Raw genomic sequence first — 18985 nt, 5'->3', positions numbered from 1 at the left:
AAGCTGATTTCTTCAGCAAATTTTTTATGCTGAAAAAGCCCCCCTCAGCTTATACTCGAGTATATACGGTATGTCCTGAGTTCTAATGACTTGCCTGCATACTGAAACAATTTTGATTCTGAGCAGCAGGAACCTTCTTTGCTCGGAGACTGGCCCTCAGGGCCCATCCTGCAAAATGGTCTTGCTCAGCAAAGGCAGTTTCCTATGTTCCAGCTGCAGGTAGCACTGAATGGATGTGAACGGGATGCTAAGGCAAAAAAAGGCACAACTCCCTCTAGAGACAATGTGCAGCATTACAGGGGAAATGCAGTCAAATCATTTTGGACCAGATTTGAAGACTCCCTGGTCCTGAATGGGGCAACTGTGCCCCCAAAGGACCAGGTGCGCAGCCTGGGAGTCATTTTGGACTCACAGCTGTCCATGGAGGCGCAGATCAATTCTGTATCCAGGGCAGCTGTCTACCAGCTCCATCTGGTACACAGGATGAGACTCTCCCTGCCCGCAGACTGTCTCGCCAGAGTGGTGCATGCTCTGGTTATCTCTCGCTTGGAGTACTGCAATGAGCTCTATGTGGGGCTACCTTTGAAGGTGACTTGCTGATGGGTGAGCAAGATGAGCCCAGCTGTCATGTGACTGTTTCCTCCGTCCGAAGGAAAGGGTCAACAGCAGGCTCAGCAGCTCAAAAGCCCCTTCTGAAATCCCTGGCTGCCCTGCGATAGGTGAGGAATTCCAGCTGGCTTTTAAATTACATGTGTATTTGTACTTCTGAACATGATAGAGACAGTTCTTGGACGACTTCGTCCTTAAGTATTCGGTTGCATGGAAAAACCTTCAAAGCTCAATGAAAATCCTTTAGCCAAGCGGTAGTATCACAAGTTCAGACACAAAAACATCTCTTCAGCAAGATTTTTTTATTTATTTTAAAAAAATGTTTAGCAGAAGACCGCATCTTTATTTAACATTTTGCTTTTTTTGCCCCAACATAAACATCTGAGCACACAAAGGAGGAAGGGGAAAGTGTTATTTTATTGGGAAAGAGTTTTAAAAAAACAGATTGGCAAAAAATGGACTAAGGCAGAGGCCTCCTATTTCATATTAAAAAACAACCAACGCTAACCCAAGGATGTGAAGCCTTACTCAGCTGTTGGCCTGAACTCCTTAGAGTAGTCTCACTCAACATTGTGCCCTCCATGTTTTGGGCTGTGACTCTCTCACCAGAACATTCCTGCTGGTTGTGTCTGGTGAGAGTTAATAGTCAAATTAATCTGGAGGGCGGCAGGTTGGGAAAGGAGTGGCCATAGGCGAGGATGCCAAACCCACCTTCCCATGCGTAGGGGAAACCTGGGATGAGAAGGCCAAGCAGGATCGTCTGTCAGGAAGGTCAGCCTGCAGGCCTGGGCTAAGGCTTGAATGCACTTCAGTATAAAATCAGCAACTACAAGAACACCATGTTGAACGTGAAACCCCCAAGGACGCCAGCCAGAGGTGCAGGCCGGTTCGTGCATCTGCAACAGCCGTGAACAGATTCTGATCCTTCAAATAATGGATTTCAGAAACCAGGCTGTAGTTTCAGTAAGGGGTTGGGGAGGGTGAGAAACCTCCACTGCTAAGCCTCAAAATAAAAATATTATTTCTGTAATATACAGGGTTTGAATAATGAACCCCTTTTGTTTTTCCTTTGGCCTGGGCGGCATCTATAACAGGCAAATGACTTTCTTTTTTTAAATGTCACCAGCAGCTCTACCTGCTACTCTATTTTGGTTGCGGTTTAATGAGTGGCTGTGGAAGACCGCCCACTCCACCACTAGACCTAAACCAAACCAGAATGGAGTTCTTGCCCCCTCTCAATGCTTCACTGAACGGATCTGTCCAAACTGCAGCATTGTGAGAAGAATAGCCAGTCTCCTCCCTGCTCCTTTCCTTTCATTCTAACTTTTAAAAAAAGAGTTGGATCTCGGGAAACAGGGTTGCTTGTCATTTGGTTCCTCATTAACAAGTGGTTCCTCCATTAAAGGGGGGGGGGACACACACACACCCTGCTTGGCAGTTGATCAAGGAAGCCAACCAGTCAGAGACTCCATCCCACCTTGTTTATGCTAAAACGGATACAAACCCCATGCAAGGCAGCAGCTACAGGCGGTCTTTGGTTGGGCTCCCCTTCTGAACGACAGGAGGAAGACGAGGAGGGCAAAAGATCATTTGGGCAAAAGCCCCACACAAACAGAAGGAGCGAAGAGGGAAGTCCGGGCTGGTTCTGAATTGTTTCTCATTTCCAGTGTTTCTCATAACAGAGGCAGCCTGCGTCAAGACTCACGGCCAGAATACTCTTTTCGACATTTCTAAAGCTGCCATGGCTTGTCCCGCCTTTCACAGCATTTTGCTGAGACAAGGAAAAAGCCCCACCAAGGTTCTTCAGCTATCGCTGCCCTTCCGCAGAGCTGCAAGAGCAGGCAACTGTGTGAAGGGCCCGCTAGATTACCCTTCCAAATAGCTGCCTGGCCCCAGAGAAACCTTGAAGACTCCCTCAAGCTCTCTGAAGGCACCACTGTGAAGAGAAAGGGTTGGGGGCGGGACAGCGATAGCTGGTGGGGACACTGAGTCACATCACATTTCGTTGACCTGAGCCAGTGGGAGAAGCCAGCCCACCTGCGGGGCTTGCCGCAGGACGGGGCGGCTAAAAGAAAAAAATGGCCTTTACATATAGAGATATATATTTAACAGGCCCGCACAAAGCAAATTAATTTGATTCTCAAACAGCGGCTCTGTTGCCTCAAGCGGCTGCTTTCTAAGCAGCTTTGGCACCAAGAGGTTCCCACGTGTGACGAGTCTCGTTTCCTGGTTCCGGAGAAAGCTCGCTTACACGGTAAGTATTTGTGCCTCAAAAAGGGTGGCAGCCTGCTCTGACACAGCTTCTGCAAACCAGGCCGTGGCTGGAGCTCATTTCTTCTGGAAGAAGCCCATGATGGAAGCCTGCTTGTTGGCCTTCATGGCTCTCTTGGCACCTCTCCTCTCCTCCTTCGGCTCCTTCTTGGCAGCCCCGGCAGGCGGCTTGCGAGCCGCGGAGGGCTTGGAGCGGAAGTCGCCTTCGCTGTCTGTGCAGGACTCGCTCTCGTAAACCTTTTCGGTCACTGGAAACAAAAGGGCGGCGTGAACCGGTTGCACCAGTGGAAAGTCCCTGATTCTTGCAGCCTCTGGGTTACCCAACAGTCTCTTAAAACTGCCCCAGATCAACCTCCCCAATTCTGAAGGCCGTCATACAAGGCAAGCAAGGCACGGACTCCTGATTGCTGCCCAACCCAACTCCCATCTTTCCTTCACCATTCTTCTCCTGCAGAACTATATTCCTGGGCCTGCTGGCCTTTCCTCACCCTTAGACTGAATCCATATACAGTGGTACCTTGGGATGTGAATGGGATCCATTCTGGAGCCCCGTTCGCATCCAGAAGGAAATGTGGCAACAAGTGCCGGCATGTCTGCACACGCACGTGCCGCTTTCTGCCGCTTCTGCGCATGACGTCATTTTGAGCGTCTGCGCATGCGCGAGCGGTGAAACCAGGAAGTAACGCACTCCGTTACTTCTGGGTTGCCGCGGAGCGCAACTCGAACACGTTCAACCCGAGGTATGACTGTAGTATGAAACCCCTGACGCAAGCCATAATAGCTTGGCTCCCAACAGGAACCCAAAGTTAAACATGGGAGGAGTGGGAAATCTCTCTGGATTGGACACCTAGAAATCCTCTACATACCTACGACCCAAATGCCCCTAATCCCAACCCCTGTCAGATGTACATATACAAATACAAACATTCTGGAAGATCGGCAAAGGCAACATTCAGATCTCTGACTTGAATGTATGACTAGGCCTCTGCCTACAGCCAAACAATTCTCACCACGATTCCGTTCCGTTCTTTCTTTGCTACACCAGACCGCCTGCCAAGAACACACCAGAGGTGCGGGTAGCAATGAACCGGGCCGGATCTGGACTGCAAATCCGTAATGTCAGCATTCCACAGAGAACTATTTATTCCAAGTGGTGAAGGAAAGCTTCCCACTCTTGACATGTTTAGAAAAGACTGAAGTTAAAGAGTAAAACCCACACTTTCTTTGGAAGGGGAGGGGGGGTCCATCTTTGTTATTGCAAGCTCTGGATGCATCCTTTCGGAGGGGGGGGGGGAGGTTGGCTGAGGATAGACAGAAAAGAAAGAGCCTGTTTCTTCGGAGGCGCCTGAAGTGGAGGCCAGAACACTTGGCCAAACTTGGAAAGTCAGATCCTTAATCCATTTCTAACTTGACAAAACCCAGGCCAGAGGCTTGCATGACGAATGTGCACCAAGGGTTTCTCATCAACACACGGACAGACTTCCCCCACTTTCCTCCAGGCTCCCAAGGCCCCCACTTGCAACAGGGGAAAGGGGTCCTACACGAAATGACAGCGCATTCCGAGCTTGGCAGGGTAACTTAGCATGCTCCACAAATTGCACCGCAGCCGTTAATACAGAGCCCAAAGGGATTTGCCCTCCCGTATCCAACAGCAGCTCGCTGTTTTTGCTACTGTTTACGTTACTTAATCGATCAGTTAAAACGAACACGGTTCATTGGTTAATCCCAGGACAGCTCCACAGCTAAGCCTCACCTATGCAGCCTTCCTCATCAACAAATGTTTTGGACTTCAGCACTCGCTTCCGCTTCCGTTTTTTCTCTCCTGTCGATGCCTGAAAAAGAGGACACTGCATACTGTGAAGATGGTGTGCAGTGAACGTTGCGACAAACAGCATCTACTTTTTTGCCCCTTTCTAGTGGCTGCCTGGGACCCGGGGAGGGGCTCAATGTGCTACCAATGGAAGAGGCCATTCCTCCGGTCGGAAAGCTGGGAAGATTTCAATGTTTTACTGTGTTTGATGTTTTGATTTGTTGGAAGCTGCCCAGAGTGACTGGAGCAACCCAGTCCGAGGGGCAGCATATAATAAATTATTATTATTATTATTATTATTATTATTATTATCCTCATCCTCATTATTATTATTCTCACAATGGCTGCCCAGATGCCTCTGGGAAACCCACGAGGAGGACCTGACTGCAACAGCACCCTCCCCACTTGTAAATCCCTCTGCCTCCAAAAGCGGAGAGGTGTAGTTTACAAGTTGGATCAATGCATATTTACTCAGAAATAAGCACCCCTAAAAAGAAAAAAAGAAACTTCAGTTCAGCTTTTAAAATCAAAGTGCGTAGCTGGGGAAAGCCGGAAGTTGGGTGGCGTTTTATAACAACCAGAATACATCCAATTTCTTCATTCACCCCACTTTGAAGAATTGCTGAATTGATTCTGAAGTGAAACCTTTTGGGCTCCTGTGTAGGGGTCAGATGGGATTACCATGAGGAATTATAAAATATACATCAAGCCATCATGTCCACGATGAAGACATTGTGTTGACTGGGTTTGATATATTGACGATAATTTCTGATTAAATCCCATAAGATTCTACATTCATGCCCTTTGATACCCTTTTGCCTCCGCTGCCCATTTCTCTTGTCACGTACACAGCAGTTGCTTCGCCAGGCAGGCATCCTGTGCCATAAAGATAGTGGGCAAGTTACTATGCTGTAGTTTTCTTATATATAATCTTAAAATGTTAATCATGGAGCCAGGAAACAGATCTCACATGAAGGTGGTAGTGATCTGGTCTTTCTGGCCATCCTTCTTATCATGTTTATTTCTCAGCTCTGGGGTTGCCAGATGCACCCCTTTGTAGTTCTCAACATATTTACCCCCAAATATATGCATGATAATTAGTGTTGTAGTGTAACTTTTTCCCCACGTAGGGTTTGATGAAATGCTCAGAGCAAATATGATTGGTTCTTATGAGCACTGTGTAAAAGATTCTTTTGCTAATAAAATGGCCTGGTGAGGGGTGTGGTGTACGCACTTTCTCCGAGAGCCTTGCTGGTCAAAGCCTCGTGTCTTTTTTTTAATCAGAGTCCAGTCCTTCCTTTACTTTGCAAACGCAACACTCCTGGAGATGTTAACCGACTCCGACAAAAACGCAAATAGGTTTTGTCTCTTTGCCAAATTTTGGGTTTTCAGCCAAGCGTTAAGAGCAAAGTGGCATCTGCTTGTGATTGCATGACTGGGTCGGATCATTTGTAACGGAGGCTGTGGCCACAAAGAATTCACTTCTCACTAAGCCCATCAGTCACAAAGAAGGCACTGAAAGCAATTACAGCTGAACTGAGAATCACTCATCTTGCACTACATTCCAAATTCTGCCACTTTGGGCCAGTGATCTAGTATATGAGAAGCAACAGCTTGAGATACATTTATATATATATATATTGTTAAGCAAGATTAAGAAGCAAGTGGAGCTTCTACTGAGACCTTAGAAATGTAGTTTAGACCCAGGTAAGACTTCCTCCTTGATTCCTTCTGCCTCCAACCCCACAAAAACGCTCCCCACTCCATAAAATTACGTAAGCCAAGCGAGTGATGTTTGCATAAAAGACAACCTCATGTTCAGAATGTGGGGTTTCCGACCGATTAATCAGAAGGAGGTTTTTCACCCATTAATGTCTGAAACACGCATGCAAAACCAGTCTTTACCTCCACTGGCAGACGATCAGGCTCTGGGTTCGGGTCTGGCTCAGGAGAAAGGTCTTTCACTTCAGGAGTTACAGGCGATTCCGGGACATCTGCAGGGGAAAAAAGGAGTTAAGTTGCAGCTTTGGAACCATGGCCCAACGAGAGATTGCAGCATTATTATGTCATTCTGTTCATTTATTTTCCTACCTTTGCATTTTGCCTTGCTTCCATCACAGAACCCAAGGAATGGCAGCAGCCTTGTGCGCCTCCACATGGCACGCTGGATATTTATTACTGCTTGTCTAGTTCAAGCCAGGGCAAACATGCCTCTTTTCTAAATCAGCCACTGAAATGCGTATTTGAGGCCTGATCTTCATAAGGGCCCTGATGCCAGCTTGGAAAATGAAGCAGTGAGGCACCTTTCAAAAGCAAAAATGTACACGCTCCATTTTGGTCAGCCAATATAGGATCTTTTTAAAAATATATATATATTTGTACCCCGCCCATCTGGCTGGGTTTCCCCAGCCACTCTGGGCGGCTTCCAACAAAGACAAAAAATACACTAAAATGTCACACATAAAAAACTTCCCTGAACAGGGCTGCCTTAAGATGTCTTCTGAATGTCAGGTAGTTGTTTATCGCTTTGACATCTGGTGGGAGGGCGTTCCACAGGGTGGGCACCACTACCGAGAAGGCCCTCTGCTTGGCTCCCTGTAGCTTTGCTTCTCACAATGAGGGAACCGCCAGCAGGCCCTCGGCGCTGGACCTCAGGTCTACTGGGCGGAGGCCGTTTAGGGCTCTTAAATGTGTTTGATTCTTTGGGCGAGAGGGTACAGCAAAGTGTGGTAGAATGGACTCAAAAGCAACTTTTCTAACAGCCCCCTCGGAAAAACTCATGTTATAGCCCAACACTCCTGTAAATTCACACATTTAAGACGTTCTCTGCAACAAGCACAAATAAAAACATATCCTTCAGTACTGAAAGCTCTGATTTGAGATTTTGCAGGAGCTGCATTATATGAGCTGGATCGTAAGAAGACAAATTCGTAAAGGCTCCCAGAAATACTCTGCTTTCCCTTGTGATATACCCACTACATCTCAGGCCTGCTATGCCATTAGATAAGTTCTTGGCAGCTTGGCTATCTAACCAGTCCTTGCACCAGACCATCCTCAGTTTACTGGAATGCAAAACCTATCAAAAGTATGTTCCTCTTGAACCATATCCATGAATGCAGTTTAACGTACGAAACTGGAAGAATTGACACTAGCTTTGGGAAAATGCATCTCTAATGGCTGGTAAAGGTAAAGGGACCTCTGACCATTAGGTCCAGTCGTGACCGACTCTGGGGTTGCGGCGCTCATCTTGCTTTAGTGGCCGAGGGAGCCGGCGTACAGCTTCCGGGTCATGTGGCCAGCAGAACTAAGCCGCTTCTGGCGAACCAGAGCAGCGCACGGAAACGCCGTTTACCTTCCCGCCGGAGCGGTACCTATTTATCTACTTGCACTCTGACGTGCTTTCCAACTACTAGGTTGGCAGGAGCAGGGACCGAGCAACGGGAGCTCACCCAGTCATGGGGAATCGAACCGCCAACCTTCTGATCAGCAAGCCCTAGGCTCTGTGGTTTAACCCACAGCGCCACCTGCATCCCTTCTAATGGCTGGAGGTGGCTTTAAAAAACCCCTGATACAATCAAGCAGTCTAAAAACCACGTCAATACAGAGGTTACTAACCTCTCCTCAATTCCACAAGATGCTTTCAAAAATGTTTTGGTCCTCAGATCCTTTCCCGACTAAACCCTGGGCATTTCGCGTTGATTACTCTGCGCTATTTGGGTTCAGCTACGGCAGCAAGTTACAACCTGTTGTGGTTCTGCCAAAGAGAATGGCGAAAGCCCCTGATGATCACAAGGCAGATTTCATTTTAATGCTCCCCTGAGCTGACAGGAATGCGGCACCTCTATCATTCAACCCCCCGCTGCGTCACCTGACTAGTTGAAAGGTTGCAAGGAAGCCCTGCTGAGTTCAAGGAGATCAACTGCCACGGGGAGTCTCTCTCAGGGTAAGCAAGCAGAGAAGAGACTTGCCCTGCTAACCTGCTTGCTTAATAGAAATAACGGAAATGTTGGACAGAACACCAGCCAAGCTTCCCTTTCAATCTACGTTTGGCTGGCGGCAGCTCTGTGCTCATACCATAGTTGCGACTTGTGTTTTTTTGGACGTGAAACCAGCCCAGCTTATTAGGTCAATGCCAGGAATGCTGCGTCTGGGCCAGGCATCAGGCCAAGCGGCCTTTCGCAGGTTAAGCAGGGCTGAGATCTACTGGTGGACGGCTTCCAACCACGGAAGAATGAATTGATTTCTTCTGTCAGGGGAGGAGTGGAAACACAAGCAGTGAGGTAGATGGCAGCGCATGGGGCATTGCACAAAAATACACACCTCAATATGCGCAGTCAGATGAAGCGGTGGCAGCAGCCAAAGTGTGCTGTCCTCGTATTGATGAGGACTGATGGAGCAACCAAGAGGGTCCTTTAAGGGCTTAAATCCCAAATTCCCGCGGTTATCCGATTGTGAGAATAAATGCACTTGGGGTTGAGGTGAAAAATCCGGTTCACCCCTCCAGAAAGACCCTTTTTAACTTGCAAGGTGCTACTGAAAAGTCCAGCCTGTCCACCAGGTGCTCATATGCCTGAACTGGAAAAGGTGACAAGGTACCATTTGTACCTTGACGTTGGTATGCAAATACTAAACGGCAGCAGCAAAGGTTACGATGACAATCTCCACCATGAGGCCTTTAAGGCAGAGGAACAGCTTTAACTGTGTATTCCCAGCCTTCCTGGGACAAACCAACACAGTATCTGGCTTTGTTTTCTTCTGTGATGCTGCTAATTACACTTTAACTTTGGCCTCCGAAATTTCTTCTGCTGCCTGGCTTGCTGGATGCCTGTTGCGTTCAGAGCGCAGGTTCAGAGTGAGGTTACAGGGAACCAGGCAGAGGGCCTTCTCGGTAGTGGCTCCTGCCCTGTGGAATGCCCTCCCAGCAGATGTCAAGGCAATACTTTTAAAAGACAACTGAAGGCGGCCCAGTTTAGGGAAGTTTTTAATGTCTGACGCTGTATTGTTTTTAATATTCGGTTGGAAGCCACCCAGAGCGGCTGGGGAAACCCAGCAAGAAGGGCAGGGTATAAATAATAAATTATTATTATTACTCCCACTACATCTGGTTCCCAACTTATGATATGGCAATTTACTACAGACAGCAGCCCTGCATCTGCCCAAATGGGAACACGGAAGTCCTTGTTACAGGTGAGCATCCTGGAGACGTATCCATTGTCTTGGCAGCTTGGCTTTCAGTGCCATCACTTGGACCATTTTAGAAACAATTTTGAATCCTCCAACTCTCCACAAAACAAACCCCGGATTATTCATTGAGACAAGGTAGCTGCGGTGAGTTACAAGAGCCTGGCTAGGTGATGCTGCTCCCAGAAGACAGAACAAAAGCTCTGGGGAGACTCATGGCAGCAGGCTCTTGCCAAGAAACAGAACTCAGCTCCAAGAGGGAGCCAACTAGTCTCACTCTGCAAGAAATGTCTTTAAAAAAATCTTACCTTTCTGGTCCAGAGGGCTGCGGAGATGCATTTGAAAGAGAGACTGCTGATACCTGCAGAGGGTGTCAGTATTTGGGGTGGGAGCTACTGCGCTGTGCTTGTCTTCCTGCCTCCCCTTACTTGTTTTTAAATTACATCCTGCCTTTCATTTGGGATACTGTCTTCCATACACAGTTCCTATTGCCCTTCGCTTACCTATTACAGTGGTGCCCCGCAAGAAGAATGCCTCACAAGACGGAAAACCCGCTAGACGAAAGGGTTTTCCGTTTTGGAGGTGCTTCGCAGGACGAATTTGCTATGGGCTTGCTTCGCAAGACGAAAATGTCTTGCGATTCCTGGGGTTTCCCCCCCCCTTTTCCCAAGCCCCTAAGCCGCTTAACAGCTGTTCGCTAAGCCGCTTAACAGCTGATCGCTAAGACGCTTAACAGCTGATCTAAGCCGCTTATCAGCTGATCTAAGCTGCTAATAGCCTTTTAGCAGCTAATCCGCTAATCCCTTAAACCTTTAATAGCCGCTAATAGCCTTTTAGCAGCTAATCCGCTAATCCCTTAAGCCTTTAATAGCCACTAAACTGCTAATAGCGCTAATAGCGCTAATCCGCTAATGGGCTTGCTTCGCAAGACGAAAAAAACCGCAAGACGAAGAGACTCGCGGAACAGATTCTTTTCGTCTTGCGAGGCACCACTGTATCAAGGTTATGCTAAAAAGAAAAAGATCCAAGTTTCTTGCAAAAGAAATATCATGGATTCCATAGAGAAAGTGAATTATGGATATCTGTGTATCTTGTGTAACAAAGGGTGGTCTCCAACATTAGCCATGCTCAAGAGCAGATCCACTTATATTTGTGGTTACGACTTAAATCCCTTCCTTTCAATAGGTCTACTCAAGAGCAGAACTTAGTTGGTTACAACAGACTTCTCACTGCCACAATCTCTGTTGCCACTGTATCAGAGAGAGGGCTCAGGCTTTGATTAACAAAGCAGATTTAATTCCAGCAGAAATTAAGCCTGCTTTCTTAATCACATATCGTATATATTTGATTTTTAATTTCTGCTGCATTTCCTTTTCATGAGCTGCATTTTATTGGAAGCTCTTTGTTAAGCCCCCGCCTGCCCTGCCCCAAGGGCTCATGTGAAACCAGTATGATGGGGAAGAATTCTGCAACTCAAAAATAAATAAAACACCTGCAAAGAGGCAGTCTGCATTTTCCTAGTGGTAAGACGAAGGGGCGTATGCCTGGGCAGAAAGAATAACCATTTATAGCAAAGACACAAGGAGAAAGATAAGTCTCGTTGGATGGGACTTTGCACTTATCCAGGGCAGATGCTTAGCACTGCTGTGCCCACTTACTTCCAAGAAGACCAGGATCTCCTAGAGATACTGGCTTCAATGTAACTGCAATCTCCTCAAACCTCCACCCCCCCCCTTCCATTTACCCTCGTCTTCGCTGCTGTCGGGTTGAGGCTGTTTGATCCGACGCCTCTTTCTCTTCAGGCTCTCAACCTCTTTCTCCTCCTCGTCTGACATCTCCAGCCTCTTTGTTCTGCAAACAAATAAGGCTCGTCACCTCAAATGTATTTGGGGGTGTGGAACAGGTGGAAAGAGAACAACTTCTCCAAACAGAAAATGCGCAACTGCTAATCTGGAGGGAAGAACAATAGCAGCACGCTTTTCCTCTTCTACCACCTATAATTAAAGACGCCTGCATGCGCTGAACTCTAGAGGAAGAAGCGAGCTGAAAAGATGCTCCCAGGGTCACGTATATTCTGCAATCAAAAACGAACAGAATGATCCAAGGTAGTGATTCTATCCAGAGGAAGACGAGTGCGGGCCAAACGGCAGTCCAGAAATCAGGAACCACAACCATCTGGGTGCAGATATGAATGCCATGCCATTAACAGCGCTCAGGAAGCCAGAGTAAGAAGGGAGGCACAGGAGCCGTTGAGCTGGGGGGGGGGGCACTTGCTGGTTTCCTAGCAATTGGAAAAGGTAAAGGTAAAGGACTCCTGACAGTTAAGTCCAGTCGTGGACAACTCTGGGGTTGTGGCGCTCATCTCACTTTACAGGACAAGGGAGCAGACGTTTGTCCGCAGACAGTTTTTCCTGGTCATGTGGCCAGCATGACTAAGCCGCTTCTGGCGCAACGGAACACAGAAACCAGAGCAGTGCATGGAAACGCCGTTTACCTTCCTGCCGGAGTGGTACCTATTTATCTACATGCACTTTTTGGCGTACTTCCGAACTGCTAGGTTGGCAGGAGCTAGGACAGAGCAACGGTAGCTCACCCCGTTGCAGGGATTCGAACCGCCAACCTTCCAATCAGCAAGCCCCAGAGGCTCAGTGGTTTAGACCTCAGGGTCACCACAATAACTACCAGCCAGCACCCTCTGACTTGAGGCCAACAAAACAATATGTTATTAAAAACGGCATCGACCACCAGCCCACCCAAGATCCCCCAAAACTAATCAACTTGTTCTGAACCCTTGAACAGGGCAGGACGTAAAAGTCTATGACATCTCAGATGCAAAATGCCATGTTATGAAAGCGACTGCAGAGCTGTGAAAGCTAATATCGCCCAGACCTGGGATCTCATCCTGCCGGGGGGGGGGGGGTGTCTAAACAAGTTTGTCCCCAAAGCACAGTTTTTACAAGAAATCACGTCCCAAACGGCCAATCAATACTCTTTTAGTGGAGTCGCTATGAGGTAGTGTCTCAGATGTCTGGAGTGGCTTTGAAATACATTTTAGCATGATCATATTTTTACTAGTGGGAAAAAAATTAATTAAATGGCTTCTTTCAGCACTGATGGGAAGGTGCCAGCTAGCTAGCGCTGGTGGCAGAGACAACTCTGGGCACTGCGGCCTCTGCTCTTCTGCCAAAGGGGCATCCTTTTCTCCAGGCCTCTGGGGCTAAAAACAAGGCAGCTAGTTAGAATCAGCTGACTGGCGAAAAGTCAAGTGAGGAGGGGGCCTCCACAACAGGAAACTGCCCACACCAGGCTGCAGACAAATGTTTGAGCTAAAATTAAAAGTAAGCACAGAAGGATACCAGTCCAGAATTCTGCTATTATATGATTCTGTTGAAGCAGCTACTCCTGTCATCCTGTGATAGATTTCTATTAGGCACCAAGCTAAAGTATACAAATGCAATATGGGGTGTGTGCATGCATGCATGCCTTTTTCTTGTCTTGCTCTGTCTTTCAACAACCCGTTCCTTTCTGCGCCCCCCCCCCCCGCCTACAATGCTCCCCACCTGCACCTCAGTCCTTCCAGGCACTCTATACACATACAAATCTAGCGCTGAAGAAAAGTATCTGAGCTCCAGAAACTCACAGAAGCCTGCAATATTGGTAAAATTTATTCTGGACACAAATTTGGGTTTAGCAGTCGCAGAATATCTAGCAGATTTTGCTCTGCTGCTCTCAAAATTGGAATCAGAGAAGTGATGACAATTGCAGCTAATTTAAAGCTGAATCACCTGTTTGTGTTATTTGTGTAATACTCAAGTAATAGTGCAATACTGCAATGTGTGTGCACATTTTACTTGAGTGGTTTTTAAAAGGAAAAATTAGGATGGAAAACAGCAACGAGCCCCAGCTTTAATACTGACGTCATTTGCAATCCTGCCTCCAGTTTCTGAGGATTTAAAAGTGCAATCGGTCTGGAAGAAAGTCAATGGAGTTCAAGACTTCTTATGCAATTCAGTGCTTGACTCGGCCTTTTAAAAATCTGTGTGCCTGCTTCCAGGCACTCCGTTACAGTACAATGAACTTCTGCAAATGAATGAGCCAAGCTGGCCATTTATACCCCCAAAGCCTTAGACAACCACAAACTTAAATGGGGAGGGTTACCTTTTTTTGTCCTTCAGCTGTCCTCTTGCAGGATCAGCTTTCTTGCTGGGTTTCTCACGTTCTGGTGCACCCGGAAGCGATTTGGGTTCCACTGGGGACTTGGCTGCAGCTTTCTCTTCCTTTCGCTGTTCGGGTTCAGGACTTGCTTTGCCTGCATTTGTCACAAGGGAAAGCAGGAAGGCTGCAGTTTACCAGTTTGCTCCCCATGGTAGGATCTGGCTACAGCAAGGGGCTCCACTCTCACAAAAGGTGGGGAAGGGATAGAAGTATGTTGCAAGACTACAAAAGAAAATCTGGACAGATGCTACTGGAGCAGTGTAATAAATCACACACAATACAGCAGTCCTAAGCGTACTCAGGCCTGGTCTGCATGTACAGCAGGATTTATTTATTTTTAAGTAGACTTATTTGTTGCATTTTTTCGACAAAATAATTCAAAGTGATTTACAACAACAAATCAGTAACACACACATTGAAACCAGCATAAAACTGAAACAAGAGAAAAATATAGAACTCATTCATATTTTTTAAAGGTAGGACTAAAAAACCTACTCACAGATAACTAAAAGCCACAGGCCTGGGGAAATTAAATCTTTTTGCCTGGTGCCTAAAGATAAGTAATGAAGGCACCAAGTGAGCCTCTGGGTAGAGCACAAGTGAGAAGCCAACACCGGAAAGGCCTCTTCTCGTGTTGCCACCCTCCAGACCTTCAGTGGAGGAGCCAAAAAATGGCAGCACCTGTGCCATGGAAATCCCTGCCTATTGACATTATGCTGGCATCCTCAACAAGCCTGCTGAAAATGTTTTGTTTCAGCAAGCCTTTGTTACCTATATTTCCCCGCTGAACTCCTTAAGATTTGCAAATGAGGAGACATGCTTAGGAACAAATTGCTAGTTTATCCTTTATCTAGCTATAATAAGCCCTTTGGAGCCAAGGATTTGAATGTAAATGCTGTAAGCTGTATTTAGCCCTTGACAATGGGGCAGGCAACACAAGCAGGAGCTCGACAATCCTTACCCAGAGCAGCTTTTCCAAAGAAGTTGTTCAGCAGATTTCCTTTAGCAGGTGCCTTGCTACTTGCTGTGGAGGCCTGGAAGGAATGAACATATTCAAAGCGAACTGTATTTGTTCTCTCTTTCATGCCTTTGTGTCCAAAGCTGCACTTTACGGTGCAGCCCTGAGATGAAGTTGGGGGGGGGAGTGTAAAAAGGTAAAGGGACCCCTGACCGTTAAGTCCAGTCGCGGACGACTCTGGGGTTGCGGCACTCATCTCGCTTAATTGGCCGAGGGAGCCGGCATACAGCTTCCAGGTCATGTGGCCAGCATGACTAAGCTGCTTCTGGTGAACCAGAGCAGTGCACGGAAATGCCGTTTACCTTCCCGCCAGAGCGGTACCTATTTATCTACTTGCACTTTGATGTGCTTTCATACTGCTAGGTTGGCAGGAGCCAGGACCAAGCAACAGGAGCTCACCCCGTCGCGGGGATTCGAACTGCCAACCTTCTGATTGGCAAGTCCTAGGCTCTGTGGTTTAACCCACAGCGCCACCCACGTCCGGGGGGGGGGGGGGAGGGTAGCTAATGACAAAGGGTGCCAAAGCCTGGAAACTTACACTTGGCAACTCTTTAGCTTCCACTTTGGTCTCTTTCGGGGTCTCCTGGGACTTGGTGGAAGACTTGGCCGCAAACATTCCCATAATGCCCTTGGCCTGCTGGGAGGTCTGCTTTGAAGAAGCGCTTGGGGCATGGCCGTTGACCACAGGAGTAGCAGCTTTATCCATGCCACGAGGCGGCTGGTGATCCACCTGGGCCGGGGTTTCGACGCGAGACATTTCAGCGGCTGTCCTAGCAACTGCAGCAGCACAGTGAATAGCACTAAACCTGGGTAGCAGGAGGGGGAAAACTTCAGTTAGCAAGACTTGGAAGTTTTATCATTTGACGTCCATGCCAAAAACTCTCAAAGAGCCTTGGGATAAAGGTGTTTCCTGAGAAAACAATTCCTGTTTCATTTCTCATGCATTCCTTAAACATGTGCGACAACGTTATGTCATACTGACCAGTAAGATGGGAGTAGACCAAGAAAGGTTTCTGTTCCTTTTTATACAAATGTCTTTTAAACTTGTCCTAAGAGTCACTTGCCCAAGCACAGCAGTGTGGACAGGAAACAAGGGAATCTCTTTTCACTGAAGAGAACTGGCCAGAAGAACAAAATTATTTTCATGCCAACTTGGGGGAAAGGCAGGATATAAACATATGAAATACTCCCTGCCTATTGAGATCAAGTAGTGCCTTCACTGTACTCTTTTTGCACCTGCTAAAAACATTCCTGTTTAGACACGTTTACTCAGCTGCTTAGAAAGTTGAGGTGATTTTAACCTGTTTTAGTATTTTAGCTTCTGCATGCCTTAAAGTAGGGTTGTAAATTTTTCTTGATTTTACTGTTCATCTTTTGTAAACATCTTTGAGATTTTTTTACAATTAAGATACGTTCAGTTTTTATGAATTAAATAAATAATAATCACTCAGGCAATCCAAGTGAAGCAATACTGTATTGGCCTGGATATAAGCCGCACCTTTAAAATTCAAGGGGGGGGGGGAAGAAAAAAAGACAATACCCAAATATAAGCCACTCCCTTAAAATTCTGCAGGCACTCACACCCGTTCCATTTTACTGTATGTCTGTTTCAGCAGCGATATCGTAAAAAAGTCAATTTTTGCAAGGTCACAAATTTAAGCTGCACTTTTAACTTTTCACGGTTGGAATTAGGAAAAAAAGTGTGGCTTATATTCGGGCCAATACGGTAAATGAGAACATAGCAATTAAACTTGAACGGACTGTCAGAAAGGAAAAGTTTGGAACGCTTTGCATGTTGCCGACTCTGAATTGAAACAGTAAGCAAAAGAAAAACCAGCACCGTGAGGGGGGAGAAACAGCTCAAAACTTTTCCTAGCAGAGTGGGGGAAACCACTACTGCGGGGGCACAAGAAGGAACCCTCTGGGATTGGTTTTGGAGATTGCTTACAGCCTGAGCGCAATCTACAATGATGGCAAGATAAAGGTGGGCTTATCTGGATGACCAGCAGATCAGTTACCAAGACAGAACTCACTTGCTGCAGTTCTGCAGGTTTGCTTTGATGACATCGTAGTCCGTGTTATAGAGCGGACTGCTGTCCTTGAGCATGGCTTTTTGGATGCTGTAGACGTGCACGCTGGCAATGGTGGACAGCTTCGACTTCATTGCTGAAAAGGAAGACAGGTCTGTGAAATGGAAAGGACCTTATAAAAAGCAACCATTTTGCAGTGGCATGGTTCGCAACTCAACAAGCGATCTGGGAGTGCCCCGGGCTGCTGGGAGGCCATACTTGTATGCTCAGATGAAGCTTGTGCAAACTGGTGCCTCCATATACAATGGCAATACGTATATGATCATGGCACAAAACTGGGGGAAATATTGGGAGGGGATAACTCTTAAAATCGAGAATGGACACCCAACAAACGAACCAATCCCAGGACACCTTAGAAGAATCATAGAATCATAGAGTTGGAAGAGACCACAAGGGCCACTGAGTCCAACCCCCTGCCAAGCAGGAAACACCATCAGAGCACTCCTGACATATGGTTGTCAAGCCTCTGCTTAAAGACCTCCAAAGAAGGAGACTCCACCACACTCCTTGGCAGCAAATTCCACTGTCGAACAGCTCTTACTGTCAGGAAGTTCTTCCTAATGTTTAGGTGGAATCTTCTTTCTTGTAGTTTGGATCCATTGCTCCGTGTCCGCTTCTCTGGAGCAGCAGAAAACAACCTTTCTCCCTCCTCTATGTGACATCCTTTTATATATTTGAACATGGCTATCATATCCCCCCTTAACCTCCTCTTCTCCAGGCTAAACATGCCCAGCTCCCTTTGCCGTTCCTCATAAGGCATCGTTTCCAGGCCTTTGATCATTTTGGTTGTCCTCCTCTGGACACGTTCCAGTTTGTCAGGGTCCTTCTTGAACTGTGGTGCCCAGAACTGGACACAGTACTCCAGGTGAGGTCTGACCAGAGCAGAATACAGTGGCACTATTACTTCCCTTGATCTAGATGCTATACTCCTATTGATGCAGCCCAGAATTGCATTGACTTTTTTTGCTGCCGCGTCACACTGTTGGCACACTGTTGACTCTCATGAGAAGCCTGCATTGCTCCTTGCCAGTTTCACTCAGTACCTAAAGCGGCTATTCTGAAACTATCACGCTCTTGGCAGCTGAACGTTTGGCTGTCAAGAGACTCACAATGCAAGACTGTCTACCATACAGCTGAATTATGGCTACAAAAGCATTTGTAGTCAAAATGTCTAGCCCACATGCCTCTCCCCTGGGAAGGAGAAACATTAGCCCTGCGATAACAATCTGAGGGCTTGCAGCCCAAGCGCTTCTGCCAAGGATGTATCAGATCACACGAAGCAGAGTTTGGTCGAAACAGAAGTTTGGAGGAATGTCTGCCTCACCTCTACAGTAGCTGGCTGTAATCTCAGATGCTTTCGCTTCTGCATCACACTCCCCCCCCCCCCATGCGGACAACTGGCTGAGGTTGCACAATTTTTGCAGGACAGACTTGCAGCCAGAAGCACATTGATTCTGGCCAGAATTGTTGCCTGGGATGGGATCTTTATCTCTGGTGTCGCGCTGGATCTCAGAGGCTGCCTAAGTGCTTCTGGAGCAGAGTGCAAGACTGGGAACGGATCCCCTTTTCCAAGCTCAGGAAGAGGCCTGGGACTAGTACACATTGCACCACGCTTCTGAAGCTCTAACTGCCTGTGTTTGGAGGTGGGGCAGGATTCTCCCCGCAATCACGCTGTGCTTCAAAAGTGCTTCGTGTGCCTGCAAAGGACAGCACAGCCCAATGTGGACAAGCCTAGCTCTCCACCCAGGCTTGGGTCTGGTGCTTGTCATAGTCCTCAAAGCAGGGAGGGAT

General features: G+C 47.2%; 2 protein-coding genes across 2 annotated transcripts in view; both read right to left on the bottom strand.

Annotated features, from left to right (window-relative positions):
* The window catches only part of LOC310676834 (tigger transposable element-derived protein 1-like), a gene marked incomplete at its 3' end in the record, with an annotated part of 1439559 nt that overhangs the window by 87173 nt on the left and 1333401 nt on the right, over window positions 1-18985 (bottom strand). The window lies entirely within an intron of this gene.
* Window positions 897-18985, bottom strand: part of POLD3 (DNA polymerase delta 3, accessory subunit) — a 26003-nt gene continuing 7914 nt past the window's right edge. Inside the window, exons 5-12 of the mRNA XM_083436621.1 lie at window positions 17138-17270; window positions 15643-15910; window positions 15048-15120; window positions 14030-14180; window positions 11616-11722; window positions 6596-6684; window positions 4634-4712; window positions 897-3128 (exon numbers count right to left, since the gene is read on the bottom strand). Of these exons, the coding sequence (XP_083292747.1) occupies window positions 2938-3128; window positions 4634-4712; window positions 6596-6684; window positions 11616-11722; window positions 14030-14180; window positions 15048-15120; window positions 15643-15910; window positions 17138-17270 (1091 nt within the window). The 3' untranslated portion in view covers window positions 897-2937. The remainder of the gene's footprint in view (window positions 3129-4633; window positions 4713-6595; window positions 6685-11615; window positions 11723-14029; window positions 14181-15047; window positions 15121-15642; window positions 15911-17137; window positions 17271-18985) is intronic.

Source organism: Podarcis tiliguerta (assembly GCF_965153285.1).
Source record: "Podarcis tiliguerta genome assembly, chromosome: 4".
Taxonomy (NCBI): domain Eukaryota; kingdom Metazoa; phylum Chordata; class Lepidosauria; order Squamata; family Lacertidae; genus Podarcis; species Podarcis tiliguerta.
The sequence above is the reverse complement of the archived record's forward strand: the minus strand, read 5'-3'. Positions and strand labels throughout refer to the sequence as shown.